The sequence below is a fragment of the Phacochoerus africanus genome, chromosome 8 (genome assembly GCF_016906955.1).
Source record: "Phacochoerus africanus isolate WHEZ1 chromosome 8, ROS_Pafr_v1, whole genome shotgun sequence".
Taxonomy (NCBI): Eukaryota; Metazoa; Chordata; class Mammalia; order Artiodactyla; family Suidae; genus Phacochoerus; species Phacochoerus africanus.
Window position 1 is genome coordinate 79,458,194 of NC_062551.1, and position 27,868 is coordinate 79,486,061.

Here is a 27,868-nt window from a genome sequence, read left to right on the forward strand (position 1 = left end):
AGCGAGGTCAGGGATCGAACTTACATCCTACAGATACCAGTCAGGTTCTAAACCCGCTAAGCCGCAATGGGAATTCCTTAGACATACTTTTTAATGTCTCTGGACTCAAGAAGCATCTTACAGTGAACTGCAGTTACAAATGACAGGTTGTTTTTTGTTTTTCTTAGAGGCACATAAAATAATGGTACATGCTGCAATCAGTGGCTTCCTAAATTCTAGAAACTAGAGCAATAATAAAGGCTCATGATATTGCAGTAATAACAGCTTATAGAACTTTCTATGAGCCAGAGCTCTAAGCACTTTGCATATAAATTAATTCACTTCATCCTTAATTCCTTAAGATAGGTACTATTATTAGCATTTTCGGATGCTGAAAATATGGTACAGGGAGGTTAAGTAATTTGCCCGAAGTGACAAGCCAGTAAGCAGTATTCACACCTAGGCTGGCTGGTTCTAGAGTCCGGGTTCCAACCATACACTGCAGCGGGGTCAAGGCCTCCCCGTCACAGAGGAGCCTCGGGCCTCCCCACCCTGAGCTCCGTTCCCCAGTGGCCTCTTTCCCGCCCCCTTCTTGGCCTGTCCATCCACCCATCCTGTACCTGGTGCCGGGCGGGGAGGCTGCCCCCGCGCTTGTGCCATGTGACCTGGGCGTGGGCCTGCCCGGGCACCACGCAGTTCAGATCCAGGGTCTGCCCTTCAGCCACGTGGGAGGAGGAGGGCTCGATCCGGATGGGTGTGCTGCCAGGAGCTGGGGGAGAAGATGGTCACCGATCAGGCCAGTTCTCTGCAGCTGCCCACCCCCCTTCCCCTTTTCTGACCAGCCCTGTGGTCCCACTCACGGTAGGCGAAGTTGGCTCCCTGGGTCCTGGTTACCGTGACTGTGATGGTGGCCTCCACACCATTGCTGGCCCGGCAAACATACTCGCCTGCATCTGCTGGTGAGGCCTGGAAGATGTAGAGCCGGGAGCCGCGGACCTAGACAGCCAGGGGCAGTGGTGTGAGAAGGGGGCTTCCCAGAGTCCAGCAGGCACCTCCTACCCCGTTCCTCTGAGCTGGGAACTGAGTCCCTCAGCTCAGGGGCTGTCTGCTGCTCCCATCCCCACCCACCGTCCACAGCTTGGCCAGCTGGCCCCCTCCCACCTTCCTGCCGCTGTGTACCTGGTGCCGGGCAGGGAGGCTGCCTCCGCGTTTGTACCACGTGACCTGGGCGTGGGCCTGCCCTGCCACCACACAGTTCAGATCCAGCGTCTGCCCTTCAGCCACGGTGGGGGATGAGGACTCGATCCTGACAGGCGGGACGGGTCCTGGGGCAGTCGGGAGAGGGGCGAGGGTAGTAGGTGCCCCCCAGAAGAGAAGGCAGCTCAGCCTTGTGGCTGTAGTGGCCTGGGCTTGGGGTCCTGAGCAACCCTGAGGGGCGGCTGGGGCGGGAGCCAAGGCTTGCCCAGGGCGTGAGGAAGCAGGAGAGACGAGGGTAATTGAAAATTAGGCTGGGAGGGAGGAAGAGGAGGCAGGAGCAGAAACACGAGAGACGTGGCCACAGAGAAGTGATGGGAAGATGGCATCAGAGAAGCGGCATCTGTCCGGGCCAGGCCCTGTGGCCAGTCCCAGCGTGGGCTTCCTGCCACCCTCTTCCTCATGTCACCAACAGGAAGTCACCAGGACCTCAGCACCTGGGAAGGCTCTCAGCCTCCTCCAGCTCACCTGGTCACCAGCAGTCACTTACTAGGGATGGAGCCAGTGCCAGAGTCAGACGCCTCAATGGTGACCAGGACGGAGCTCTCCAGGGGCCCAGAGCCAAGGACTACACGGCACACGTACTCGCCTGAGTCGGCTGGGGACACCTGGTGCAGCCGCAGCCTCGAGCCATGGGTCTGAGTGCAAAAGGGAGGGTTAGGAGGGGGCCGAGGCAGCCCTAGCCAACCCCTCCAGCAGGCTGCCCCTGGGGGGCTGCTGTACCTGGTGCCGGGCAGGGAGGCTGCCCCCACGCCTGTGCCACGTGACCTGGGCGTGGGCCTGTCCGGGCACCACACAGTTCAGATCCAGCGTCTGCCCTTCGGCCACGTGAGATGAGGAAGACTCAATGCGGATGGGGTGGGTACTGCCTGGAGCTGGGGCTCCACCAGGAGCTGGGGCACAGAGGGGCTGGTCAGAGGCCGGGGGCTCAGGAGCAGCCTTGAGCAGGGCCCTGGGATAGGACCACGCCCTAGCTTGGGAGGGCAGCTGAGAGGCCTTTCTGGGGCTGGGACCACACTTTCCTGCCTGGGCAGGGCCAGCCAGACCCCTCCTTCCCTCCTCGACCTTCACCTTGGTGGTCAAGGCCCATCCGCCCACCCAGGACTCCTGGGTCTGTGACAAGCTGCTCTGGCTTGCAGGGACATAGAGTCCTACAGCACCCAGCTTGGGCCAAAGGATGAAGACAATGGTGCCACTTCTTTCAGAGTGCCTGCTGTGTGCTCACACCACAGGGCCGTGGTGCTGTCCCATTTCACACACGAGGAAAATAAGGCCTCAACGGTAAAATCAGTTCAAGGCTGATGAGGAGTAGAGACAGCATCTCAACACAGATCAGCCTGACTCCCAACTCAGGGTTCAACCCTGACTCTGCTGCTTTCAGACCAATTCTGCAAACAGTCCCCCCACCACGGGGTCCCAGGAAAGTCAGGTCAACCTTATCCCCATCGTCAGTCCCTGCATCTCCCCTTGCAGGGAGTGGAGGGTCAAAGCCTGCCTCGAGGGCGTCTTCTTGTCCAGATGTCACCGAAGAGACCACAGGCGCTATCCTTGGGAACAGACGGGAGGTCGGAGGGCTTGGCCCCCAGCCAGCCCCGGCGGCTCCTCACCTGGGGTGTAGCTGGGGCCTGAATGGGTGCTGTGGAGGACAGAGACGATGATGGAAGCCTCCTTGGGGCCTGACTCATTCTCCACTCGGCACACATATTCTCCAGAATCAGCTGGTGATACGTGGGACAGCCGCAGCCGGGGGCCATGCACCTGGGCCAGGTGAGGACAGAGGTAAGTGACAATGGGGTTACCACTCCCGCTGAGCCTCCGGGCCTGGCTCCATGCAGAGCCGTCCCAGGCCAGAAGCTGGAGAGGGAGGAAAGAAGGGCAGGCCCTGCAGAAGGCCGGGCCGCGTGAAGGACCGGGCTCAGGGACACTCGTACCTGGGCGTGGGGAGGCAGGCTGCCCCCTCGCTTGTACCACGTGACCTGGGTGTGGGCCAGCCCTGTCACCACGCAGTTGAGGTCCAGGGTCTGCCCTTCGGTCACAGAAGGCGACGAGGACTCAATCCTGACTGGCGGCGGGGAGCTGGCACCTGAAGCTGGGGCCAGAGGAAGCGTGAGTGGGCCTCAGAGAAGCCCTGGCCGGCCCTCCCACTCCTCAGCCCCCAAGGCCCCGCACCTGGAAGGACCACCACTTGGATCCGGGCCTGGGCGGTGCCCGCAGGGCTGGTGGCCACGCAGAGGTAGAAGCCGGCGTCGGCGGTTGTGATGGCTGGGATGAGCAGTGTGGCGATGTCGGTGCGTTCAGACCGGGCCTGCCACACAGCAAATGAATCAGCCGCCCGAGGGCCGAGGCAGGCTGGCAAGGGCCAGTGGGGAGGGCAGGCAGGGGGGAGCCTAAAGAGTAGAGGCCAGCTCAGAGCCAAGATCAGGGCCCCAGCTGGGCACCAAGGAGGGCAGAACCAGCCATCAAAGCAAGAGGCTGACAGCAGCCACCTGCCAGGATGCAGGGAACAGGGCGTCTGAATAGGCCCCCATCTTGGAAGTGAAGGGAAGCAGAAGAGGTCGGGACTGGTGGCAAGTGCTGGGATTCCGCTGAGCCCATGGGCCCGGCCTGGTCGGGCATCCTCACCTGCGGGGGGAGGCTGCCCCCTTCCTTCCTCCAGGTGATGGTGGCACTGGGCACACCTGCAGCCCTGCAGTACAGCCTGACGGTGCGGCCCTCGTGGACCTGGGTCCTCTCTGGACTCACCTGGACCCTGGGCCCGTTGCCCCCTGCAGACAGATCCCTGTAAGGACACCTCTCTGGGCTGCTGCGCGCTCCCCACCCGACCCTCAGCCCTGCCCTCTCACCGTGCACGTGGAGCACGGCCCTCGCCACGTGCTGCCCGGCGCTGCTGTGGGCGTGGCACAGGTACTGGGCTTGATCCGAGGGCTCAACGGCTGGCAGGCGCAGGATGCCGCCAAGGATTTGGGCCTTCTGAGGGAGCTGGCCACCGGGGCCCCCTGACGTGCAGAAGCAGGGTTAGCATCCACTGGGATTGGCATTGCCAGTCCCCCCGGAGGTTGCAGTCTACATCCTAGAGTCCTGCCCTTGGCCCCCCACATCCAGGACAGCCAGGCCCTGACTGTCATTCCTGCCACGGCCTCACCTGTCCACTCGAGGGTGGGTGTGGGGTTCCCCGTGGCGCTGCAGCGGAACTCAGCCAGCTGCCCAGGCTGCACTGTGAGCTGCGGCGGGTGGATGGAGGCCATGGGGGCGGACGGGGTGCCTGAGGCTGAAGAGGGAGAAGAGGACTAGGTGGTCAGGGCGGGGAGTGACCCACGGCAGCAGTCTCCTTGCTGCTCTCTTTGCTTCCACTCTGGCCTCTTGTGGCTATTTGTCCACGGAGCAGCCAAAGGGAGGTTTTATTCATTTATTTATTTTTTTTGCTTTTTAGGGCCATACCCTTGGCATATGAAAGTTCCCAGACTAGGGGTCGAATTAGAGCTGTAGCTGCTGGCCTACACCACAGCCACAGCAACACCGGATCCGAGCCACGAGCCACATCTGCGACCTACGCTGCAGTTCATGGCAACGCTGGATCCATAACCCCCTGAATGAGGCCAGGGATCCAACCCGCATCCTCATAGATATTAGTCGGATTTGTTTCAGCTGAGCTGTGAAGGGAACTCCCAGAGGGAGCTTTTAAAGTACCAGGGGGATCTTGTTACTTTCCTCCTTCAGGCCTGTCCATGGCCTTGTATGTATGTATGTATGTATGTATATATGTACGTATTTTGGCTGTCCCATGGCTATGAATTTCCTGGGCCAGGGATCAGATCCAAGCCATAGTTGTGACCTACATCGAAGCTGTGGCAACACCAGATCCTTAACCCACTAGGCTGGGCCAGGCGATTGAACCTGCATCCCAGTGCTCCCAAGATGCCATCAGTCCCATTGTGCCACTATAGGAACTCCTGTCTGTGGCTTTTACTTTTATTTTATTTTATTTTTGCTTTTTAGGGCTGTACCCGCAGCATATGGAGTTTCCCAGGCTAGGAGTCCAATTGGAAATGAACAACGTACCTTGCACGTGCAGCGTGGCTGTTCCCTGGTCCATGGCGAACATGTTGGAGCCAGTGCACACGTAGGTGCCTGCGTCACTCGGCTGTACGTTGCGAATGGTCAGGATACCATTGAAATCCATGGCTCGGGTTGGCAGTTTCCCATTGTGCAGGCGGGTCCACACCAGGGTGTAAGCAGGAGACTGCGGGGGGGGGGGTGTCGGGGGTTGGGGGTCAGGGTGGAGGCCGAAGACCTGGGAAGACAGATCCTCACCCCATGTCACTCCCTGCCCCTCCCACCTTGCTCTTGGCTGTACAGATGAAGGTGACATCGGTTCCAGGGCGAACACTCTGGCTCCGCTGCTCTTCCACAGTCACTGTGATGGGCTTGCTGGGAGCCTCTGCAGGGATGGGAGGTCCCCTGTGAGCTGTGTGCTGGCCAGGCCCCTGTCCCATGGCCACTTGCTCTCTCTCCATCACCCTCTCCAGATGTCAGCTCCTTTCCCGTCTGACTTGATTCCATCCCATCCCTCATCCCGGCCGAACCCCCCGTGCGCCCGGCAGGCTATGATCAGAGCATCACACAACCATCCACGTGGCTCTGATTCATGATCGCAGACCCCAAACGAGCTCCTCTCAACCTCTCCACCCTCCCGAACCCCCCACCCCTTCCACTTCCATGGCTGATGGCTTCAACTCACGCTTCTCATGAGAAGCGAAACCATGAGTCATGAATTTTCCGTGTCTCCAAATCTACCCATCTCCCTCCTTCCTGGTCCCTGAAGGATGAGACTTCTCCCCCTCTCCAGCCCCCTACTTCCCCTCCTGAGCGCTGGAGCCCCCCACTCCCACCCCCACCACAGGGACTTCCTCCCGGGGGGGGGGGTTGGGGGGGCCTCTCCTGCAACATCAGCCTCATTTCTCCCTCCCCATGGGATCACTCTGCTCCACAGATAAGTGTGTTCTAGAATTTTCCATCTCCGAAAACGCCCCCTTGACCTCTTCTATCCCCCAGCTACTGCTCCATTTCGTGGCCTCCCTCAGTGCCAAGAATCTTGTAAAAGCTGTCTACACTCTGTCTTCCCATCCACTCTTCACCTCACTCCAATCTGATTTCCACCCCTTCTCGCCACTGAGAACCGCTCCTGCCAAAGCACCACCTCCAAGGTTATTTCTCTGCCTCAGCTGGCTTCCCGGGGGCCTCTGGTGAGGCTGGCCACTCTCTCCCGGAAGCCCTTTTGCCTCTCGATCTTCAACACTTCACTTCCCGGCCTCCTCCTGGCTACTGGCTGTGCTCCCCGCTCAGACTCCCTTGCTGCCCTCCCTCCTCTAAGTGACACGTTCGAGTTGGAGCCCCTTGGGCTCTGTCCTGGGTCCTGTCCTTGAGCCACACTCTCCGGGGTAATTTCATCCTGGCCCCTCCTTATGCCAATAGCTCCCAAGTTCATTTCTCCAGCCAGGGCCCCTTTCCTGAGTTCTAGGCTCACAGATCCAAATGCCCACTTGATGGACCCACTTCCATATTTTCCCCAAACATCTCAAGTTTGATTGAGTTCAAAACCAAACTTGGGGTCCCCTCTAACTTTTTGGTAGCAACTGCTGCCACGTTCATGTCCCCTCACCCTGTCACTTTATTTTTATTTTTATTTTTCTTTCTGCCATTTCTTGAGCCCAGGACAGGCAGTCTTAGGGGTGGGAGGTGATAGGAACTCACCAGTGACCAGCAACTCTGCCCGGCTGGTGTTGGCATGATGGAGATTGCGACAGGTGCAAATGTAGACCCCAGCATCTGAGGGCTGGACGCTGGGGAAGTGGAGCTCAGAGCCTGGCAGCAAGGAGATGGGAGCTTGTCACTAGAGATGCACCCTTGCTCCACCCAGCCCCGAGTGTAAGGACAGGACCTCAGTAGGGCAGGGACAGGCCTCTGCCTCCTCTCCCACGGGGGTGGCTGAGGGGCCTGGGGCCATGTGTACCTTGATGTCGCTGCTGGGTGCTGCTGGGCAAGGGCCGTCCATCTTCACGGGACCAGTAGAAGTAGTGGGGTGGGCTCCCACTGACCTGGCACCGCAGGGAGTGGGGACCACCCTGGGGTACTATGCTCCGAGGTGGTTGGACCTGAACCACCAGAGGGGCTTGGTCTGCTGGTGGTGGTGGGGAACAGGAGAGGCCATTCAGGCAGGAGGCCCCCAGCATGTAGCATTGTCTGCCCTCCAAAAGACTGACATGCCCCACCCTTCACCTTACTCCCCAAGCCCCTAGGCCCCGTGCCTTACCCATCACCCCAACCCAGGACCATGGTCCCACTTACCCTGTGGCAGGCACCGGCCCCCTCGCACATTGGGGTTACCCACGTATCCTGGGGCACACCTGGAAGGAGGGACAAAGACCATCTCTGTCAGGCCCCGGGGATCAGTGTCTCAGAGAGCACCTCGGGACCCAGAAGCTCAGCTCTTTCTCCAGTGTTGGGTGAGGAGGCTCAAAGCTCTAGAAGGACTTCATAGACCAAAAAAGCCCCAGCACAAGGTCTCTGTGAGCTGGGAAAGGGGAGTGGGAGGAAACAGCAGGTTCATTCATTCAACAAACATTTATTAAGCAACTTCTATGCTAGGTTCTGGAAACACAACAGTGAACATGATGAAGTCCCTGCTCTTATGGAACTCACATGTTGGGAACTCAACATGGAAACTATATAAATGAGAATGAGGGACATGTGAGGGCACAGTAGTGGTGGTGGCGGGGGTGGGCACTAATCCAGCCCTGAGAATCCAGAGGCCTCCCAGGGCTTCCTACCATTACAGGTGGTAGACTCCAGAAGAGCTGGGACTGAATCTGTCTTGCTCATCACTTTATCACCAACACATTGGCACACTGCATGGCATGCAGTAGATGTTCAATAAAAAAATGTGCTGAATGAGAGAATGAAGCTGAACCTTGAAGGCTAGGCAGGAGTTAGTCAGGAACAGGGGAGGTAGGGCTTTGAGGGTGAAGAAAGTTCCACGTAGAGGGAAACATGAACAAGTCAAGAAGTTAAGCCAGCTAGAGCACAGAGTTGGGTGTCAGAAGTGGGATAAGACGAAGACTGATAAAAGAGCTTGGGCTGGTCCCAAGGGCAATGGAGAATCTTGGAAGGGTTTTAGGCATGATCCTGGTAGGTACGTTTCTGAGCAACACCATCCGGGACTCTCACCTAGGAATCTACTATATGCCGCCCACCCCCTCCATCCCGCCTATTTGTAAACTTACTGCTCACAGTACTGGCCAGTGTAGCCAGGTTCGCAGGCTGTGCAGCGGTACCCACCAGCTCCCAGGCTTTCACAGGTGCGGGAGAACCTGGAATCAGAGAGGCAAAGGTCAGGCCATGCGACACCCACTCCCCAACCCGTTCCCTCCACTTCTGCCCCCAAGTTGGTGCAGTGTCCTCCACTCCCCAGTGGGAGTTCTTCCTTGGGCCTTGAGTGAAGGCACCCACATGTTCTCTGGGTTGGCCAGTGGGCAGGCACAGGGCTGGCAGTCCTCAGGTGTTCCAGCCGTGGCATCTCCATAGTAGCCAGGTGCGCACAGCTCGCAGAACTCCCCAGCGGCGTTGTGCTGGCATTGCTGTGAGGTGTAAGGATGTTAGCCACTTGCTGTTTGGCACCATTTACCAAAAAACATACAATTGTAATTCCTTGACTTGGAAATCCCATGTGTGCAAGCTTATCTTAAATAATTGTGGAGGGGCACAAAGAGTTCACTACAGGATGCTCCTCTCAGGGGTCTTTACAAAAGCAAAATGCTGGAAAGACCCTTGAACAAAGACCTGGGAAAATGAAAGCGCATCCACGCAAATAGCTATCAAAGAGTCAGATACTGATTGCATTTCTTACATTGTTCTCCCTCAACCCCTGCAATAGAAGAGGAACGTGAAGGGTGCACCTGGGGATGTCAGGGCAGAGTTTTGGAAAGAAGCACCTCATTGTAAAAATGCCTGTGGGTTTTATGTTCTCCAAAGAGAGGCATGTTTCTTTTAATACAGCACGTTCTTCACTCCACTTTTAGTTTGTGGCTCTGTCCACCACCCAGTCCTTGGCTACATAAGGCTGGAGGGCTGTACATGCACCCCTCTGAAAAGTTCAGGTATAAAAAAAGTATTCAAATATTGAAAGATGTCCATGAACTTGTACGGGAAAAAAGTCAGTCATCAAACATGATGATCCTATTTTTATTTGTAAACAACGAAAGGTATATTAATCTGTATAAATAACTGCCCAGAAAAAAGAGCAAAAGCGCTCCACAGTCCAATGTTGACAATAATTATTTCCAGATGGTAGGATTACTGGGACTTTTTACTTTCTTGTTAAGTTATCTCTATATTCTGATTCTTCTTCGGAAAACATGTGTCACTGTGGTGTTAAGAAATAGCAGGGACCAAGGTTTTCTTCATCGAGAAGGACGTTATTCCACAGTCCTGGCCACCATGCCTGAAACCCCTTGAGGACCAGACCTGCTGGTCTAGATGCTTTGCCCCATAGGCTGTGTCCTGTGACCTTGCCCCAGACCGAGGCTGACCTTACCAAATGTATCCCTCTGTACCCCACAGCCAGCCCTGAGACCCCACCCAGGCCCAGCCGAGCTGACCCCTGCCCTGGCCCTGCTTGCATCTTACCGAGCAGGCCCCGGTCTCTGGGTGGCACAGGTCTGAGTGGCCATTGCATTCGCAAAGCTCACAGTGGCCGAGGTAGAGTCCACTCCCAGTGCGCGTGTAGCCTGGGGCACAATCCTGGGGGTAGAGCGGAGAGCTGGCCTCTATCTCCAATGTGGTCCCACCCAAAGCCAGCAGCCCAGAACCCCTCTCCTCCATCCCCCTCCACCATCAAGGCTCCTAACTGGCTCCTAGTTCTCCAGCCCAGCCCCCCCTCCCCCTCAGGAGCCCTCGTTCCCCATCTTCATTTTCCCAACACTCCAGAGCTGGGACAGTATCTGCCCCCATTCTGCCTGGCATCTCCAGTCACTCAATATACTGAAATAATAGTTTAATCTTAATCTTTTGTTTTTCTTTTTATGGCAGCACATGCAGCACATGGAAGTTCCCAGGCTAGGGGTTGAATCAGAGCTGCAGCTGCTGGCCTATGCCACAGCTTGCAGCCATGCCAGATCCTTAACCCATGGCGTGAGGCCAGGGATGAAACCCGTATCCTCATGGACACTATGCCAGGTTCTTAACTGGCTGAACCACAATGGGAATTCCTAACAGTTCATCCTTAATGGAGAACCCTTCTCCATCCCTAGGGCTTTGTTCCTGAAAATTCTTCCGGCAGAGTCCTTATAGAAAAACAACCTCTAGATGGAAAAAAGGGGTTCAGGAGACTTGGATTTGGGATGAGTCCTGGAAGATCTTTACGACTGTGATTAAATTCACTCAGCGAAGGGAAAGAGGTAGCACTCCTACAGCCAAGGATGTTTTTACACATCCCGAGTGAGTCACCATGGGTTCTGAGAACAATGAATTGCTATTCGCGGCCTCTTCTTTGAAATCTCTCCAGGGCCTCCCTCCCTGACCATTTCAAAGGGATGTTTATAAACCTGTTTTATTTCACTGCAGAAAATGTGCACCAAGGATTCTGCTTTGCCCAGGGGTTCTCCTTCAAAATGTGTAAAAATTTATAACTTCAAGGGATGCCAAGTTCATCTATCTGGATTTGATTTTTTTTTTTGTGTGTGTCTTTTTAGGCCCACACCCCACAGCATATGGAGGTTCCCAGGCTAGGGGTCCAATCGGAGCTTTTGCCACTGGCCTACTCCACAGCCACGGCAACACCAGATCCCAGCCGCTTCTGTGACCTACACCACAGCTCATGGCAATGCCGGACCCTTAACCCACTGAGCAAGGCCAGGGATCAAACGCGCAACCTCATGGTTCCTATTTGGATTCATTTCCGCTGCGCCACGATGGGAACTCCTATTTGGATTTGAAAGCTCTTGCGGCCATAGCAAAGGTGCGGAGATGTACAACTGCAGAGATGTGGACCTCGCACTGGGAGTTCCTGAACTGGGGGGCACTATTCTCACATTCAACCTCCCTGCCGCCCACCTGGCATCACAGCCCTGCCCCTTGTCTCCCGTGATCCCCCTTCCCCAGTTCCCTGTTCACGCATGAGAAGTTAGCTGGTCGCCTGCCATGTGCCTGGGGATTCAGTAATGAAGAGTCAGCTCGGGCCCTGCCCTTGGGTTCAGTCTCCCGCCAAACCCTGCAGATGTTCTGGAGTCTCTCCAGCGGACAGCCTGCTGTTCCACACCCCCTGCTGCCCTCCCCTCCCAAGAGGGCCATCTCCCCCGCATCCATCTCACTCACTACGGGCAGAGGAATTTTCCTTGGGCCCAGTGCTGATCCCAGCACTCCCTGGGCGGCTTGGCAGTCCCTGCTGGACTAGCCTTGCTCCAGGGCTAAAGAACTGCCCCCCACCCCGTTTCCCAGAGGAGACCTCCTGCCTCGCAGGCTATGTCCCCACACATTCCTCTTTCTGAACTTCTGCTTACTCTGCCCTTCTGCCTAGAATCTTCCTCTAGGAATCTTCATGTTGTTGGGAAATGCCATTCGGAGACTCTTTCCTGCTCTGCTCTGTGTCTTGGTATGGTCTCCTGTCTCTGGCGGGCGCCCTGGGAGCACAAGCTGGGTCTTAACCTCCGCTGAGTGTAGCTCTGTGCCCTTGGGTATGTCACCCACCTTTAGCGTCTCATTAAAAAGAGTCTGTTAAAAGGGGATAATCACACATCTCGCAGCGCTGTCATGAAGAATAAATGAGATGTGGCCGAGTACACGCAAGTCATGATGGAACTCCCAGGCAACTGCTGGCTGACCCAGCTGTGTTAGCGCAGACACCTGGGCTGGCCACACTCACCTGGCAGGATGAGCCGACATAGCCTGGGGGGCAGCGGCACTCCTCCACCTCGGGGGCCCGGGGTCCCTCCGAGGGCCCGGGCTGGGCGACCTCCAGGCTGACTGAGCTGATGCTGGCTGCTAGTGGCATCGAGGAGAACGTGGCCCGGACCAGGAGCTCGTCCAGGTCTGCCAGCGCCATCAGGAGGTGCTCACGTGTGGCCGGCTGCCCATCAGGCCTGCGCCAGAATTCCTGGGGTGGGGGGTAGTGACAGCAATTGCAGGTGAGGGGTGTTGGATTGTGGGTGCTTCTCCTGCAGCACCCCCGCCCCCAGCTCCTGCCTTCCCGGGCTGTGAGCTGAGGATGGGGGAGTGAGAGGCAAGGGTGGCTAGAATCAAAACCAGGCTTCAAAGCAGGGTGGACAGTGAGAGGGGTCAGACGTGGTGTGGCGCCTCTCACCTCTCGGAAAATGATCTCGTAGCTCCTCCTCTCTGGGCCTTGCAGCGCTGGCTGGGAGGCCACCAGCATGATGTTGTTGCCCTAGGGAGACACCGGGGGGGATCGGGAGGGGAATCAAGGGGCTCTGGGGACAGTGGGATCCTTCAATCCCAGCCTCCCACCTCTCCAATCTCCCAAGCTTATGTGCCTAAAGGAATCAGGTGGGTGCCCACTGCCCCCATCGCCCGCCAGCCAGGCCTCTGCCTGGGTAGTGTCCAAATGGTGGGGTTGGGGCATGGGCCTGACCAGTGGGTGGGTGCCGGGCCAGCTGAGTGCTGGACCGAGAGGACAGAAACACCGAGGGTGTCCCCTGCCTCTACCTCTCCCTTCTGCCCGCCTGGTGTGGAACCCACGTGCTCACCGTGATCTGGACGTCAGGGTCAGAGAGCGGGCTGCCCTGGGCCCCTGCCGTGTAGGAGAGAGAGTATCGCAGCTTTCCGCCGTAGGCTGCCACCTGCAAGAGGCAAGCCCTGTGGTTACAACCTGACTCAGTCCTCCTCTGGGGGGTGACCATACAGGGGAGGGGGGCAGAGCCTCTGGAGGCTTTTTTGTACCCGTGTGGTCCCTGGCACCCAACCAGAGGCCGGTGGTTGCCTAAGTGACAGGACATCTCTCAGTTCCTTCTGTCAGATCTAGTGGCAGTAACCCCCTTTCCCATTGTCTCACAATCCCAGCAAACAAGCCCCAAGTCCCTTCCATGAAAGGAACTTTCCATAAACCAGACGGGGGGTAATGACAGGGACCACCATGGGGAGGTAGCAGGAGGCTCCAAAGTTCTCAGCCATGGCAGGGGCACGGGGGTGTGGAGGGTAGCCCCTCAGAACTCTTGCCTCCAGGGTAGGTGGTTTTTATTTATTTGCTCAGAATCCATTTCCCTGTTTTGCAAATTGCAGTCTTGGTTTCCTTTGTTTTTTGTCTTTTTAGAGCTGTACCCATGGCATACGGAGGTTCCCAGGCTAGGGGTCCATTGGAGCTGCAGCTGCTGGCCTACACCACAGCCACAGCCACAGCCGATCTGAGCCACGTCTGTGACCTACACCACAGCTTGTGGCAATGCCAGATCCTTAACTTACTGAGCGAGGCCAGGGATCTAACCCGATCCTCACAGAGATGTCAGGTTCTTAACCCACTGAGCCATGGGCACTCCAGTCCTGGTTTCCTTTGAGGGAAACGGTTGTACATGCAGAAGGTGGGGTTTGAGGGCCCATCCCCTCCTCTGCAGTGGAGACATGAGCCAGGCCTGTGGATGTGCACATTCCACCATCCCCCCTCTCTGCTCCATCAGGTTCACGAACATGTGAGCCTGGCACTTCTGCACTTTCTACTGGAACAGAGAAATCTCCTTTACTAGTCAGACTGGAAGCTGGAGAACGGTGCCAGCTGAGATCAAGTCCTCATGAGGCCCTGGATCCAGCCATGCCTGACACCAGTTATCCTTGGGCTTTGTAGTTGCATGAGCCAGTAGATTCTTCATTGTAGACAAGACAGACGGCTGTGGGTTTTTTATTGCTCACAACTGGAAGGGTCCTTATATTTGCTGCCGGGGGCTTCCACAGGGGGCAGCCAAGGCCCCGGCTCTGCCCCACAGGACCTTCCTTTCTCTCTGCCACCAGGGCAAATGTTCAGATCAATACTACACTGCGTCAGGCCTGGCCCATTCTGCTGGTGAGCATTTATTAAACGTCTACTGACTACATGTCAGGCCCTGGACTACACACGCTCTGAGATGTTCTCCATAAGATCAGGGTGAGGTAAGGGATCCGGGGCATAACCAGATAACATGACACAGCTGGATGCCAGCAAGTTCATCGCCATGTCTAGGACCAAGCTGCAGGTGAGTGTAGCAGGGTGGCTAAGAGAGCAGATTCTGCAGTCTAAGACTGGGGGTCAAGTTCAGCTCTCCTGGCTGGATGGCCTTGGACAAGTCACTTAACTTCTCTGAGTCCAACTTTCCTCATATGGAAATGGGAATAAAACTAATATTTACCTTAAAAGGTAATATGAGGATTAAGTAATACAGACCACATAAAATCCTGCACTCAGCATAGGGCCTGGGGAGTACACAGCCTCAATGCTTGCTAACAGCTCATTGTGCCCAGTTTCACCCTTGGTTCCAACAGGTCTTTCCTGTCTTCGTTTCCTCCTGGACCAGACCTTCCTGTCTGCTTCTCTGAATGTTATTGTACTGCATATTGTGTGTATTCTTTTTTTTTTTTTTTTTTTTGGCCATGTCTGCGGCACATGGAAGTTCCCGGACCAGGGATTGAGCCTAAACCACAGCAGTGACAACACCAAATCCTTAACTGCTAGGCCACCAGGGAATTCCTGTTTGTGTGTATTCTTTTTTTTTTTTTTTGTCTTTTTAGGGCTGCACCTGCGGCATATGGAGGTTCCCAGGCTAGGGGTCTAATCAGAGCTGTAGCTGCCAGACTACACCAGAGCCACAGCAACACCAGATTTGAGCTGCATCTGCGATCTACACCACAGATGGTGGCAACGCTGGATCCTTAACCCACTGAGTGAGGCCAGGGGTTGAACTCGTGTCCTCATGGATACTAGTCAGATTTGTTAGCGTTGAGTCACAATGGGAACCCCTCAAAAATGGTTTTGAAAAGGGGCGGCCTGATATTTTAGGATTTGATGACACCCTTGTTCCTCCCCCTCCCCCATCCTGGTTACCTTGTTCCCCAGGAAGGCTTTGGGCAGCTGCCAATAATAGAGGCTTCCAGGAAGCAGAGAGAAGCCTTTGTAGGAGAGAGAGAACTAGAAAGAAGGACAGGTCGTGAGAGAGGAGGGAGCAGGCGGGGCTGCTGAGAGGGCAGAGGTGGTCTTGGCAGGGGTGAGCAGAGGCCCTGGAGGGAGACCTCGGAGGGGCAGAGGGACAGGAACCCCACCCCCAGCCCTGGAGCTCAGGTCCTGGCCCTGCTCTTTCTTTTTTTTTTTTTTTTGTCTTTTTAGGGCCACACCCATGGCATATGGAAGTTCTCAGGCTAGGGGTCAAAGTTTCTGGCCTACACCACAGCCACAGCAATGGCACATCTAAGCTTCATCTGCAACCTGCACCACAGCTCACAGCATTGCCAGATCCTCAACGCACTGAGTAAGGCCGGGGATTGAACCTGAGTCCTCACGGGTACTAGCCAGGTTTATTTCCACCGAGCCACAACAGGAACGCCCCGGCCCTGCTCTTTGGACAACTTGCTCCCCCTGTCTGGGCCCAGACATCCCAAAGGCTCTCACTGGCCACGGTTTGGGTATCTCCCCACATCTGGTGCTGTGCTCTTCATGGACCCCAAGAGTATTTATGGGGCGCACCAGAGAACAGTTACAAATTTAGTGGCTGTTTTGTTTTGCTTTTGAGGGCTGCAGCCACAGCATATGGAGGTTCCAAGGCTAGGGGTCTAATCGGAGCTACAGCTGCCAGCTTACACCACAGCTCACAGCCACGCTGGATCCTTAACCCACTGAGCGAGGCCAGGGATCAAACCTGCAACCTCATGATTCCTAGTCGGATTCGTTTCCACTGCACCACAATAGGAACTCTGTGGCTGTTTTAATGTATATTTAAAAATGTATAACCAGCATAATTGAGTTGGCAAATGGTTGATTTAAAGAAAAAACTGGAGTAAATAATAGTCTAAATCATGGGCTGAAAAGGCAGAATTTGTAAAGTTGGGTGAGAAACTAAAGTCTAGAAAACACAGGGGGTGGGGGGGTCCCTTGGTGGGGGTCTTGGCACATACCTGAGAGCCTGCAGAGGAAGAGAGAGAAACAGAGGAGGAGGAGGAGGAGGAGGGGGAGGAGGTCCGAGCTGCTTGCAGAGCAGCTGCAGGCTGGGGATGGGGCGAGAGCCCCTGGGGCTGGGGGTGGGAATGGGCAGCAAAACTGGAAAGAAGCTGCCAGATCTCCGCATCCATCCGCCTCTGGGCCTCATCCACCTGGGGGACCGGGAGAGGGAGGATGGAGAAAACGAGCAAAGGAACAGAAAGGACACCATGAAGCTTAGCCTGCTCCCAGGTGACACCAGGCCCAGCCAGCTGCCCACTTCCCTGCCCTCGGTTCACAAGTGCCAATGCCCAATGCTCCTTGGGGGCCTGGAGGAGCTACCTGGAAGGGGCCCAGACTACGGGGAGAAGCTCATACAGTGGGTGCCCCTGGCAAGAGAGGGGCAGATGGCTCTGCCCAGCTCGGGCAGCCCCGGGGGCACTGGGGTGGGAAGACCACTCCTTGGGCTTCATGCTCCAAGCATGCCCATGGTACCAGCCCAGGCCATTCATGTTTCTGGAATGTTTCCCAAGGGCAACACTGGAGTGGTGTGGCCATCAGGCTGGGGCCTGACCTCCGGGAAAATGACCCAGCAAGGCCAGGGCCTCAGCTCAAAGCTCTGTGGACTCTGCTCTCTGGTTTCCTCCCTTGGGCTCTAGACCAGCCTGTCCCTGGCCGGGCCTTGAGTTACCTGTGATAGTCGCTGTGCCCGGCCCTTGCCCCGTGGGGACCCCGGGATCCTCCCAGCTGCCACAGCTGCCCGCAACTGCTCCTCTGAGAGGGATGTGCGGTTCTGATGGGCAGAGGGCACAGGGCAGCTCAGACCCCCCAAGGCTAGAGCCCTGGAGAGTGTCCCCCTCCCCATGGATACGGTGGCCAGAAAGGCCCACACTGTGTGGGGAGAAAGATGCATGCTCCCCTTTCCAGGCTGGCACGCAGGTGTTAACTCCCGCCACAGGGGGTGATACACACACAGAAGGTTAACAGGGCTGCTTGGGAGGCAGCGCAGGGGTAACCTGGTGGGCCAGGTACAGTCATGTGGTTTAGCATCAAGTTAGTTTTCCTGCCACCTGGACCAGCCCTCTGGCACAGCTGGTTGGCACAGGGACCAGACCACACAGCAGATGAGGCACATACCGCCACTGACTTTAACTCTGGCCATCACAAGGGCGTGGGCACAGTAGTGCCCTGAGCACAGCAGTGTCCTGAGCATAGGCCATCAGGCCCAATCTGAGGCTGTGCAGACCCACACTGCCTGGGATGCTGGCCGTCTCCCCATGCGGACCGAGGGCATCCAAGAACACACCGTGCCCATGCCATGTCAGTTTCACAGCACTCAGATGGCACGCCTACCTGGTGAGCCCGTCGCATCCGCGTAAAATAGGCCTCCCTCTGCGGGGTACAGGGAAATGCCGGGGTAGGGGGGAGGCAGAGAGAGAGAGAGCGGTCTGGGAGCTGCAGGGCAGAGGGGAGGCGGACACAGCAAACAGGGAAAGAGGAACCCGAGAGGGGAGAAGGCAGCAGAAGGCAGCCTGCCCTGGGAGGAAGCTGGGATACTTGGGTCTGCCCAGGATCAGGGACAGGGCAGCCTCGGAGATCCCCCTCCTAGGTGTCCCTGACCTCCCTGGGGCCATGGGCATGGGGACACATCTGTCTGAACACCGGCCTCGGCCAGTAGGGGACTGCTGGACTACGACCCACTATCCCTGGGTGCTGCCAGCTGGGCCTCGACGGCTCATGCGACACATGTGGGTGGTCGCCTAGAGTCCACCCAAGGACACCACCACAACACACCATCACCATTGCTCCATCGCCTCTGCCCTAGACCATGACTCTGGAGGAGCAAAGACGTGTCCAGCTCTGACTAGTGCACAATATTTAAGGGTAGCCTCTGACCCGGATTTGAATCCCAGCCTTGCCACCTTCAGGCTGTGGAGCCCAGGCAAATTACCTAAGTTCTCTCACCTGTTTCCTCACTTCAGAAATACAGCCGTGGTTGTGATTTATGACACATAAAAGCGCTTGGAACCATGCCTAGTGCAGCGTTAAGAGCTCAATAAATATGATCTATAATCAGAATGATATTTTTTTGGTCTTTTGTCTTTTTAGGGCCGCACACGTGGCATATGGAGGTTCCCAGGCTAGGGGTCTAATTGGAGCTACAGCTGCCGGCCCACACCACAGCCACAGCAACGCAGGATCCGAGGCACGTCTGCGACCTACACCACAGCTCATGGCAAAGCCGGATCCTCAACCCACTGAACAAGGCCAGGGATCAAACCCACGATCTCATGGTTCCTAGTCGGATTCGTTTCCGCTGCGCCACCACGGGAACTCCTATAATCAGAATGATTATTGGCCTAACACCGCGCACAGGGCGGATGGCAGAGAGGAGTGAATTCTGAGTGAGCAAATGAAGGCAACAAACTGTCTCACGTGTCCTGTGCTTCCCAGGACTCGGCCAGGACCTGACCACCTGCATGAAAGCTAATAATCATGGATGTGAACAGGTGAGCACTTGTTAGACGCCAGGCTCGGGCTCTAATCCTCCGAGCGGCCCTGGAGCTGAGGTTTATCCAAGGGAAACCGGCTGGGAAGCGACACAGCTGGGTTTAGATCAAGGCTCATCTGACCCAAAGGCTGCATGCTTAACCATGACACGGCTGACGATCTCGGGTCAACTCATGTTTGAGTCCCCACTGGCCCCAGGGCTCAGCAGGGGCCTGGCTCAGAGCTGGCGCTCAGGGAGGGCCTGGCAGGCCCTGCCGCATGTCACACCTTGTCTCCCTGGTATGTCTCCGGCAGCTGCCAGTAGAAGGACTCATGGCCAAGGTTGGCGAAGTTGCCAAAAGAAAGCTGGGCACCCTCGGGCACAGGTTCCACGGTGAAGCCTCCTGTCAGGCGGCTGTTCCGCTGTGGGTTCACCAGGGCAAAGCCTTGGAAGTCCCCAGGCGCAAAGCGAGTGGAGATCTGGCAGCAGAAGGAGGAGGGGGGTCAGTCTGGGCGCTGGGCATGCGCCTTGGTGGAGGAGGGGCACGGGAGGGCATTAGAGTGGGTGATAGGGGGCTGCGAGATCAGGGCTAGGACAGAAATAATGGGTGAATGGAGAGGACATTGGGGGGCTGGGGTCACGGGAGGGCATTAGGGTAGGGGGGTGAGGGTTGCTGGGATCTGTGCTTCCACGGGCAGTAACGGAGGCATAGGGATGTGTGTCCCCTTAAGCAAGGGGACGCCGCTGGGCCAGGCTTCTCACTTGCCTCCGTGATGACCCCTGTGATGACTTAGGAGAGGCGGGGGTGGGGTGGGGGGGGGTGGGACCTGGGATCTTACCAGGTGGCGCATGTAGGAGGAGCTGGAGCACTGCTGGGTGACGCCCATGCAGAAGCAGGGCAGGCAGCCATCCGGGTTGCTGGCACTCAGATAGAAGTGGTGGGGCCGGCAATGGCTGCAGGTGGGGCCCTCCACCTGGGCCTGAAGGATGGATAGAAAGGTGGGTGCAGGGAGCTTGGATGGGTCTCTTGCACCTCCAGCCGCCTTTGAGGCCAGCCTTGAGGCCTCTTCCAGCAGTTCTGGGGAGGTCCTGCCATCCCCATGCTTAGGCCCCAGCTCCCATCAGATGCTGCCAGACTTCCCACAAGGCCCCCGAGCTGTGAGATGGGGGTGAGGCCCGAGAGGAAGGGTGGCGGGGGCACAGGGGCAGCTCTGAGGGTGTGGTGAGAGGCAAGGCCAGGCAACCACTGGGGCCGCAGTTCAGGGTGGTGTGGAGGGCAGGGGTTTGGACTGACCTTGCACTGACATTGTCCAGCAGCGTCGCACTGGTTGCTAATGCTGCCCTGGGGGTGACAGCTACAGCCAATCGGCTCTGGCACTTGGCCGTCGTCTCCTGAGGTAGAGGAACACCACAGATGGAACCCCAAACCTTCCACCCAGCATCCCCATTTCCACCACCCTCTGGGCATCTAACTGGCCCCCTGAGAGAGGAAGTGCTTGTTCCCGAACCCCTACCAGGTGTGGGCATGATACACACTCATAGCAGCCCTTGGGTGGGCCTTTTACTCGCCCCATTTTACAAATAAAGAAGCTGAGGCTCAGAAAGGTAAAGTCACTTGCCCCAGGCTGAAGGAGAACAAAGGCTCTGTCCTAGCTTCACCCCTGGGGTAGCCAGATCCCAAAAGCCTACTCACTGTGGCAGGGCTGGCCCTGGCTGGGGTTGCCATGGTAACCTGGTGCACACCTGGGGCGAGAGAAAGCACTGGATGATGGGGCCAGAACCGCAGAATCCTGGATTGTGCTGGGGGCCCCATAGTGGACTCGATGACCTCAGAGTGTTGGAAGGAACCAATCAGCCTCACTCACCCATTTCACAGATGGGGAAACAGGTGGGAGAAGAAGGGCAGGCACATGCCCTAGGCCAGAAAGTCAGTGAGTCAGGCCAGTCAGGCCTCGAACCTAGGACTTTCAGCAAGGATGTGGGGTTTTCTGGCAAGACTGGCCTGGCCAGGGCAGGGGGTGTTGGGGGCTGGAAGTGAACTACAGGCCTAGACTTTTTCTTTGTGCTTTTTTAGGGCTGCACCCATGGCCTATGAAAGTTCCCAGGCTAGGGGTCGAATTGGCCTACACCACAGCCAGAGCAACGCAGGATCCAAGCTGAGTCTGTGACCTACATCACAGCTCACGGCAACGCCGAATCCCCAACACACCGAACGAGGCCAGGGATCGAACCTGCATCCTCATGGATCTTGTCAGGTTCGTTAACCACTGAGTCACGAAGGGAACTCCAGGGCTAGATTCCTGACTCCAGGCTAAAGATTAAGGCTCTCAGGGAGGGGAGCTGATTGTTTCTGGGATGCTGTATAAGGGAGAGGGGGAGGCCTCTGGTCTCACTTGGTCGGGAGGGCTGGGCCCCTCCTGCACGCTCCCCACCTGGCCCGCCCCCGCCTCACCTCTCACAGTGACGCCCGCTGTGGCCTGGGGAACACGCATCGCAGGTGGGGTGGCCGTCCGTGTCCAGAAAGCAAGTGTGGGTGGCTCTGTGGGTGGGAGGAGCAAATTGGAGGGTCAGCAGCCCTTCAGGACTGGGGAAGAGGGAGAAGAGGGGCATCATGGGATTGAACGTGATGAACTGAGAGCTCCACGGCATCGACTCATTCTCACACAAGGGCCAAGGTGGGGAATAACATCAACCCCATTTCACAGATGAGAAAGTAGAGGCCCAGAGAGGGAACTGTTTCTTATTCAGGGTGACACACCGGGGAAGGGGTGAGGCAGGGATTTAACCACTGCCTCTCCGAAGGGCCTGGGAGGAAGGGAACCTCAGACAGGAGAGTGGATGTTTCAGGAAAGGGCAGGTTTAGGCAGGGACTGGACGCACTGGCCAGCAGCAGGGGCTCCATGGCATGGGCATGGCTGGCAGTCCTGTGGCGTCCCACGCTGAGCGTCCCCGTAATATCCTGGCTGGCACTGCTCACACCGGGGGCCCTCCGTGTGGTGCTGGCAGCCCTGGAGGGGAGATCATGGGTTGAGGCTGGGCCTCTGGAGACCACAGATCCTGGGAGTAGGAAGGAAGGAGGGTGGGACTCACCTGGCAGGCACCTGTTTCGGGCTCACAGACCTCTGTGTGGCCATGGCAGCTGCAGCGTTCGCAGGTGCCCAGGTAGAGGCCACTGGGCATGCGTGTGTAGCCGGTGTCACAGTCCTGGGGGCAGGAAGACGCGGTGGGAGGGGCTTCCTCAGCAGGGCCCCTTCTGGGCAGGGACCACTGGATGGTGGGGCGGGGGTGGGTCTGGGGAGCCGGGACACCTAAACGAGGAGGAGCCAGAAGCTCCATGGAGGGAGCTGGCAGGACAGGTGGGTGGAGCCCAGGGCTCACCTGGCAGGATGGGCCACGGTACCCAGGTGGGCAGGTACACTGCTCCACTTCCAGTGCAGGGTCCTGGCCAGTGTCCTCGGGCACAGCCACGTCCATGCTGATGCCAGAGACCCTGGGTGTGGCAAGACCCCATTACGAAAGGGTATTTGCACCATGCCAGGCATTCCGGAGACCCACACTGTCTTGCTGCGATGCTACTGGGGCCCCATCCAGCCCCCTGTTCGGGTGTCCACCCTCCAGCTGCTACCAGGACTGTAGCGAGTGGCTTATCCTGCACCTTTTTCCAGAGAACCAGCCTTCCTGGCCGGGAGATGTCACATCACCCCACTCCCTTGGGGTGACCAATGACAGGCTCACCCAGGGTACAAAGGCCCCTCTGCCTCAAGTCGGATGACTCTGTGGGGCTCCGTGGGGATGATACCGAGGCTGGTCTTTACCTGGAAACTTACACTTCCTTGCCTGGCCCTCCCCCTCCTGTGACCCTCCCTCTCTCTCAGGTTCTCCTTGTGAGCCCTGCGCACCCAAACCCCGTCTTAGGCTTTGCTTCTAGGGAACCCAACCTGAGACAAGCGCTGTGAGGGACCAACTGTCATAATCTCCACCTTACAGATGCGGAAAAGGAGGCCCCCAAAAGCTGCAGAGCCGGTAGGTAGGTGGCAGAGCTGGCGGTCTGGCCGCACTACATCACATGGCTTAGCCTGGAGCTGCCCCCAAGCCCCCTCCAGTCCTGCCCCAGCCCCAGACACCTGCTCTCAGCTGGCCGCTGGGTGTAGGATGCCTGGATCAGGAGCGTGTCGATGCCCGCCAGTGCCATCAGCAGGTGCTCCCGCGTGGCCGGCTGCCCATCAGGCCGTTGCCAAGCTTGCTGCCAAGGAGAGGACATGTGGGCTGCCACCCCTGTCATCCTGACACTCTGGAGCAGGGGGCCTGCCTGCCTTCCCCCAGAGGTCTCCCGGGACAGTGCTGCTCACCTCCCGGAAGGGCACGGTGAAGGTGCTGGGCTGGCCGGGGCTCGGCTCCTGAGAGGTGTGATGCTCTAAGATGATGTTATTGCCCTGCAGGACCACCAACGGCTGCCCGTGCAGGGGCACAGAGCCAGGCTGGGGCCGCTGGGTCACCGTGAAGCGCAGCTCTCCGCCATAGGAGGTCACCTGGGACACAGGTGGACAGGCGCTCAGCTGGGGCCCCCATGGACGGGCCCTGCCACCGCTCTGGCCGTCTCCTCTGCCTCTTCTCCAAAGGGATCAGGCTGCCTGGACCTCCTTCTCTTCCCACCCCCTGCCCACCTTGTCCCCCAGGAAGCGTGAAGGGAGGCTCCAAAAGTAGGGTCCCGATAGGAGGCTGTGAAAGGAGGAGAAGGCCAGCTCCCCGGGCGTGGGTGATGAGATGCCCTCGCTGGTGGTGTGGGTGCCCGCGGCGTTGGTCAGGCTGAACTGAGCGGGCTCTTCAGAGGCCCCAAGCACCTGGGATGGGGAGAAGAAGCCAGGATGTGGGCCATGGCCTGAGACTGGCCCGTGGTCCACTCAGCCCTGGGCTTGGTGGTCCTGCCAGTCTGCCCCGACCCCGCCTCACATGGGTACCTGAGCGCGGCTCCAGGAGGAGCTGGTGCACTGGCGACTGACGCCCATGCAGAAGCACTTGAGGCAGCCATCGGGGTTGCGGGCGCTCAGGTGGAAAGAGCCGGCGACACACTCGTTGCACAGGCGCCCCACCACGTTGTTCTGCAGGCACAGAGCTGGGAGCTGCAGGGTGGCCCATGGGAGGGGCTGCCTGGAGCTTCCGGTCTAATCCACCCATATTCTAGATGGGAACCCAAGGTCAGAGGGAGCCGGGGAAAGGGCGCAGGTAGGAGGGATGGCCACTGTGTGAACAGAATTCCCAATTAATGGGAGGGTTTTTTGGCTGCTCTGTGGCATATGGAGTTCCCGAGCCAGAGATCATTCTGAGCCACAGTTGCAGCAACGCAGGATTCTTAACCCACTGTGCAGGGCCAGGGATCGAACCTGTGCCCTGGCGCTGCAGAGATGTTGCTGATCCCATTGCACCACAGCAGGAACTCCCAGATTAATGGGATTTTATACAACCAAACCTTTTGCTCTTTTCTCTTTGGCTGCTGGGGGCTCACAAATAAATTTAGATTTGAAAGCTATTACTTGGTTAAAATAATTACTGGTACTATTTATGGAGTGTTTCATGCACTGTCTTGCTTTCTATTCAACCACTCTACTCCAAACTAGTAACTCCTCTGAGTCCCTTGAGAGGTCTATGATGGTTCCACGCTTCACTCGAGGAAACTGAAGCTCGGGATGGAAAATGATTTACACCAGGTTACTCGGCTCATCAGCTCTTTCTTCTGCAGATACCTGCTGGTCCCATCCTCAATGCAAATGATTTCCCTCCTCTGAGCCCCATCTCCTCACCTCTTGGCTGGAGCTGCTAACAGCTACAGCATTGTGTCAACGCGAGAATGAAAGCACGGTTGAAGCGAAGGTACAGAACAGATACAACGGTTACACAAAGAATGACTAGTGTAAGGTCACCTGCCTCCCCAAGCTCTCTGCTGCCAGGCTGCCTCTCATGAGGGGGAAGACTAGTCGGCCAGGCCCATCAACCTGCAGCCAGGCCACCAGTCACTGGCCAAAGAGCTATGGAGAGGATGGAGATGAAGCCTTCTTCCTTCCTCTCGGGGCTGTGTTCTGGGACCCAAGGCCCCCGGGGTCGGGGAGGGGAGGGCACGAACCTTACAGCGGCAGGCCTCCCCAGAGGTCCCCGTGCTGCCTCGCTCATCACAGCGCACAATCTGCTGGTCTGGAGACACAAAGAGGGTGTTGGCTGGGAAGGTGGGAATGGTGGACATGATCAGGACCGAGAAGGCGGCTCCCCAGGGGTCATGCGGTTTGTGCTGGGCTTGGGGATTGGCGCCCCGCGGGCAGCCTGGGGACGTGCCAGGGGATGGTAGCTGCAATACTCACTGGTGGGCCTGCACTTCCCGCCTGGCTGGATGGGGTTGCCCTCGTATCCGGGGGCACAGCTGGGGGAGGGAGAAGGTTGTCAGCCATGCTCCAGTGCCCCTACCCATGAGGGCCCCTTTTTCCTGGCTCCCGCCCGCTCGCCCTCACCTCTCACAGCGGCGGCCCGTGTAGCCTGGGGCACATGCATCACACGTGGCTTGGCCATCCGTGTCCAGGAAGCAGGTGTCTGAGAATCTGGGGGTATCAAGTGGACAGGACATGGGGCAGGGCTGCAAAGACGGGCCAGGCCAGGACTTACAGTTCCACCTGCTCATGACCTGCTGCCCCACAGCAACACTAGGAAGGCAGATGGGCCCATTGTATGGAAAAGGAAACAGGCCCTGGAGGTCAAGGGGCCTGGAATGATTTCATGACCAGGAGAAGATGTGAACCCAGCTCTCCCCCCTCCCCCCTCCAGAGCGTGCCCTGGGCCCGCTGCACCGCCTCCTCCCCAGCCCTGTCTGCTCCATCCTGAGCTGGGTCTGACCTGCGGGAGGCGTCGATGTATGGGCAAGGGCAGGGCCGGCAGGCCGTGGCCGTGCCCTTGGTGGCATCACCAAAGAAGCCGGCCTTGCATTTGTTGCACTGTGGCCCCTCTGTGTTGTGCTGGCAATTCTGGGAGGAAGGGAAGGGAGTGGTTCAGGTTCTAAGGAGCAGCCCTCTGCCCCCAGCATAGGGCACACCGGACCAGATGGATTCCTTGAGGGTGGGCCTTTGAGGCTATCTAGACCAGCCTCCCTATCGTGCTGGAATTACCTCACAGTTGTTTTGTTTTATTTTTTTGGCCATGGCATGCAGTGGCTCGATGTGGGCCCATAGTTCCCACACCAGGGACTGAACTCGGGCCACAGTGGTGACAGTGCCAAATCCTAACCCTTAGACCACCAGGGAATGCTCAGCCCACTGCTCGGCAGAGAAGGGAACATCCAGCTCCATCCTGATGGGGAATTCATCATCTTATATGGTAGCCCCTCCCATAGAAGGTTCCAAAGGCCTGCTTTGTATTGACCTAAACCCATATTCCTTTCCAGTCTGCACCCATTGGCCAGTTCTGCCCTCTGCAGGCCATTCCTTCTACCCCCTGACAGCACTTCAGGAATCTGGAGGTAACAGTTCTCCCTGCTTGATCCTTCTCTCCTGTCAGCTCCACAATCTCAGCCCCCTTCACCATTCCTAAAAAGCAGTGTATGATTTATAGGATCCTTCCCCTTATGGCAGCTATGCTTTATACAATACTCTCCAGGAATGGTCTGAACAGGGTGGAAGAAAGTAAGAGCTTCACCTCCCTCATCTAGACATAATGTCTCTATTAATGCATCCAGAGGTCATGATCGTTTGTGTGGCAGCCATGGCGGTCATTCTGAAGGCTTATGTTAAATTTGTGGGTACAAGGAAGCCTCAGCCTGGACCTCCCACCCTGCCCCTGGCCCTTAGCCAGTGTCCAAGTGTCAGTTGGCATGACTCACCAAGCAGTGGCCATACACAGGGTCACAAGAACTGGCGTGGCCATTACAGCTGCAGCCAGAGCAGGTACCCAGGTAGGGCCCACCAGGCACCCGGGTGAAGTGGGCATCACAGCTCTCACAGGATAAGCCGGAATAGCCAATGGGGCATCTGTGGGGACAGGACAGTGGCTGCAGGAACCACGAGGCCTTGCTGTCTCTCCCCTATCTTTGCCAGGGTCTCTGTGGTACGTAGCCCTGCCGGGTCAGGCACCTGCACTCCTCTACGCTGTGGGCACGGCCGTGGCTGGTGGCGTAGGTGACAGTGGTATCCATGGAGATGTCACTCAGCCCCACACTGGCCATCTTGGCATTGTACACTGTCTGGATGAACACAGCTTCCAGGCTCTGAAGTACCTGCAGCATCTCTGCCCGCTGTACGGGTCGGCCAGACTCATGGACCCAGTGCTCCTGGGTGTGGGCAAAGGCAGGGGTCATGTGTCAGCGCTTGCCCAGCCTGTACCCCCTGCACCCCCAGCCCCAAGGACTCAGGCCCCACACACCTCAGAGAACTGGACCTGGCGCTGGTTCAGAGTACCGGGCTGTGTGGGTGTGTGGCCTCGGGAGTGCAGGCGATGCCCGGCGCCCACAAGGACCACATCTGGCCGCTGCACCGGCTCCAGCGTGCCACGCGCCAGCTCATAGCGCACCTTGTAGCGCAGGAAGCCACCATAGGAGTCCACCTGGCCGAGACAGGGCAGATTAGGGCTGGGCAGCCATGGGCACGTTTGTCACCCACCGTGTGACCAGCCGTCCCTCTTCTCTGTCACTCTGTGCAGCTGGTGTTCACTGTGTGCCTGGCACAGAACTGAGCACAGGGAAGTAGAAATGGGTGGGACTTGGGCTCTGCTTGGGGGTGCTCAGTCTGATGCGGGGGAGGAGTCTGATAATGCTGTTCAAAGGTGCCCAGGGCAGCCAGAGGAGGGACACTGACTCCACTCAGGCGTGGGGTTGGGAGGGGGGAGTTTCCAGGGAGGGCTTCTCAAAGGCTGAGTTGGCATTCCTCCCGCCTTGACCCTGGTGGGCAGAGCCCCTGCCCTGAATGAATGAGGCGCTGCCACGGGGGCTGCCCTGGGGTGTGATAACCCCTCTCCCA

The 27,868-nt window shown here is 57.6% G+C and overlaps 1 protein-coding gene across 12 annotated transcripts in view; it reads right to left on the reverse strand.

Moving 5' to 3' along the window:
• The window catches only part of HSPG2 (heparan sulfate proteoglycan 2), a 107,718-nt gene that overhangs the window by 27,848 nt on the left and 52,002 nt on the right, over positions 1-27,868 (reverse strand). For 7 of the 12 annotated variants that reach the window (XM_047792343.1, XM_047792346.1, XM_047792347.1 and 4 more), the window contains 41 exons: positions 27,276-27,455; positions 26,987-27,183; positions 26,737-26,884; positions 25,758-25,885; positions 25,379-25,465; positions 25,232-25,290; positions 25,000-25,067; positions 23,840-24,001; positions 23,546-23,722; positions 23,231-23,410; positions 23,006-23,124; positions 22,260-22,371; positions 21,972-22,085; positions 21,762-21,889; positions 21,334-21,420; positions 20,575-20,624; positions 20,176-20,273; positions 19,721-19,861; positions 19,169-19,360; positions 12,987-13,079; positions 12,587-12,667; positions 12,149-12,379; positions 9,916-10,029; positions 8,740-8,867; positions 8,514-8,600; positions 7,579-7,637; positions 7,244-7,411; positions 6,985-7,095; positions 5,571-5,671; positions 5,293-5,473; positions 4,376-4,501; positions 4,077-4,229; positions 3,856-3,998; positions 3,403-3,538; positions 3,165-3,322; positions 2,841-2,991; positions 1,957-2,126; positions 1,724-1,871; positions 1,159-1,304; positions 840-975; positions 600-748 (listed from right to left, as the gene is read on the reverse strand). In XM_047792343.1, coding sequence (XP_047648299.1) covers positions 600-748; positions 840-975; positions 1,159-1,304; positions 1,724-1,871; positions 1,957-2,126; positions 2,841-2,991; positions 3,165-3,322; positions 3,403-3,538; positions 3,856-3,998; positions 4,077-4,229; positions 4,376-4,501; positions 5,293-5,473; positions 5,571-5,671; positions 6,985-7,095; positions 7,244-7,411; positions 7,579-7,637; positions 8,514-8,600; positions 8,740-8,867; positions 9,916-10,029; positions 12,149-12,379; positions 12,587-12,667; positions 12,987-13,079; positions 19,169-19,360; positions 19,721-19,861; positions 20,176-20,273; positions 20,575-20,624; positions 21,334-21,420; positions 21,762-21,889; positions 21,972-22,085; positions 22,260-22,371; positions 23,006-23,124; positions 23,231-23,410; positions 23,546-23,722; positions 23,840-24,001; positions 25,000-25,067; positions 25,232-25,290; positions 25,379-25,465; positions 25,758-25,885; positions 26,737-26,884; positions 26,987-27,183; positions 27,276-27,455 — 5,397 coding nt within the window. The remainder of the gene's footprint in view (positions 1-599; positions 749-839; positions 976-1,158; positions 1,305-1,723; positions 1,872-1,956; positions 2,127-2,840; positions 2,992-3,164; positions 3,323-3,402; positions 3,539-3,855; positions 3,999-4,076; positions 4,230-4,375; positions 4,502-5,292; positions 5,474-5,570; positions 5,672-6,984; positions 7,096-7,243; positions 7,412-7,578; positions 7,638-8,513; positions 8,601-8,739; positions 8,868-9,915; positions 10,030-12,148; positions 12,380-12,586; positions 12,668-12,986; positions 13,080-19,168; positions 19,361-19,720; positions 19,862-20,175; positions 20,274-20,574; positions 20,625-21,333; positions 21,421-21,761; positions 21,890-21,971; positions 22,086-22,259; positions 22,372-23,005; positions 23,125-23,230; positions 23,411-23,545; positions 23,723-23,839; positions 24,002-24,999; positions 25,068-25,231; positions 25,291-25,378; positions 25,466-25,757; positions 25,886-26,736; positions 26,885-26,986; positions 27,184-27,275; positions 27,456-27,868) is intronic. The other 5 variants (XM_047792348.1, XM_047792344.1, XM_047792341.1 and 2 more) reach the window with 3 other exon arrangements.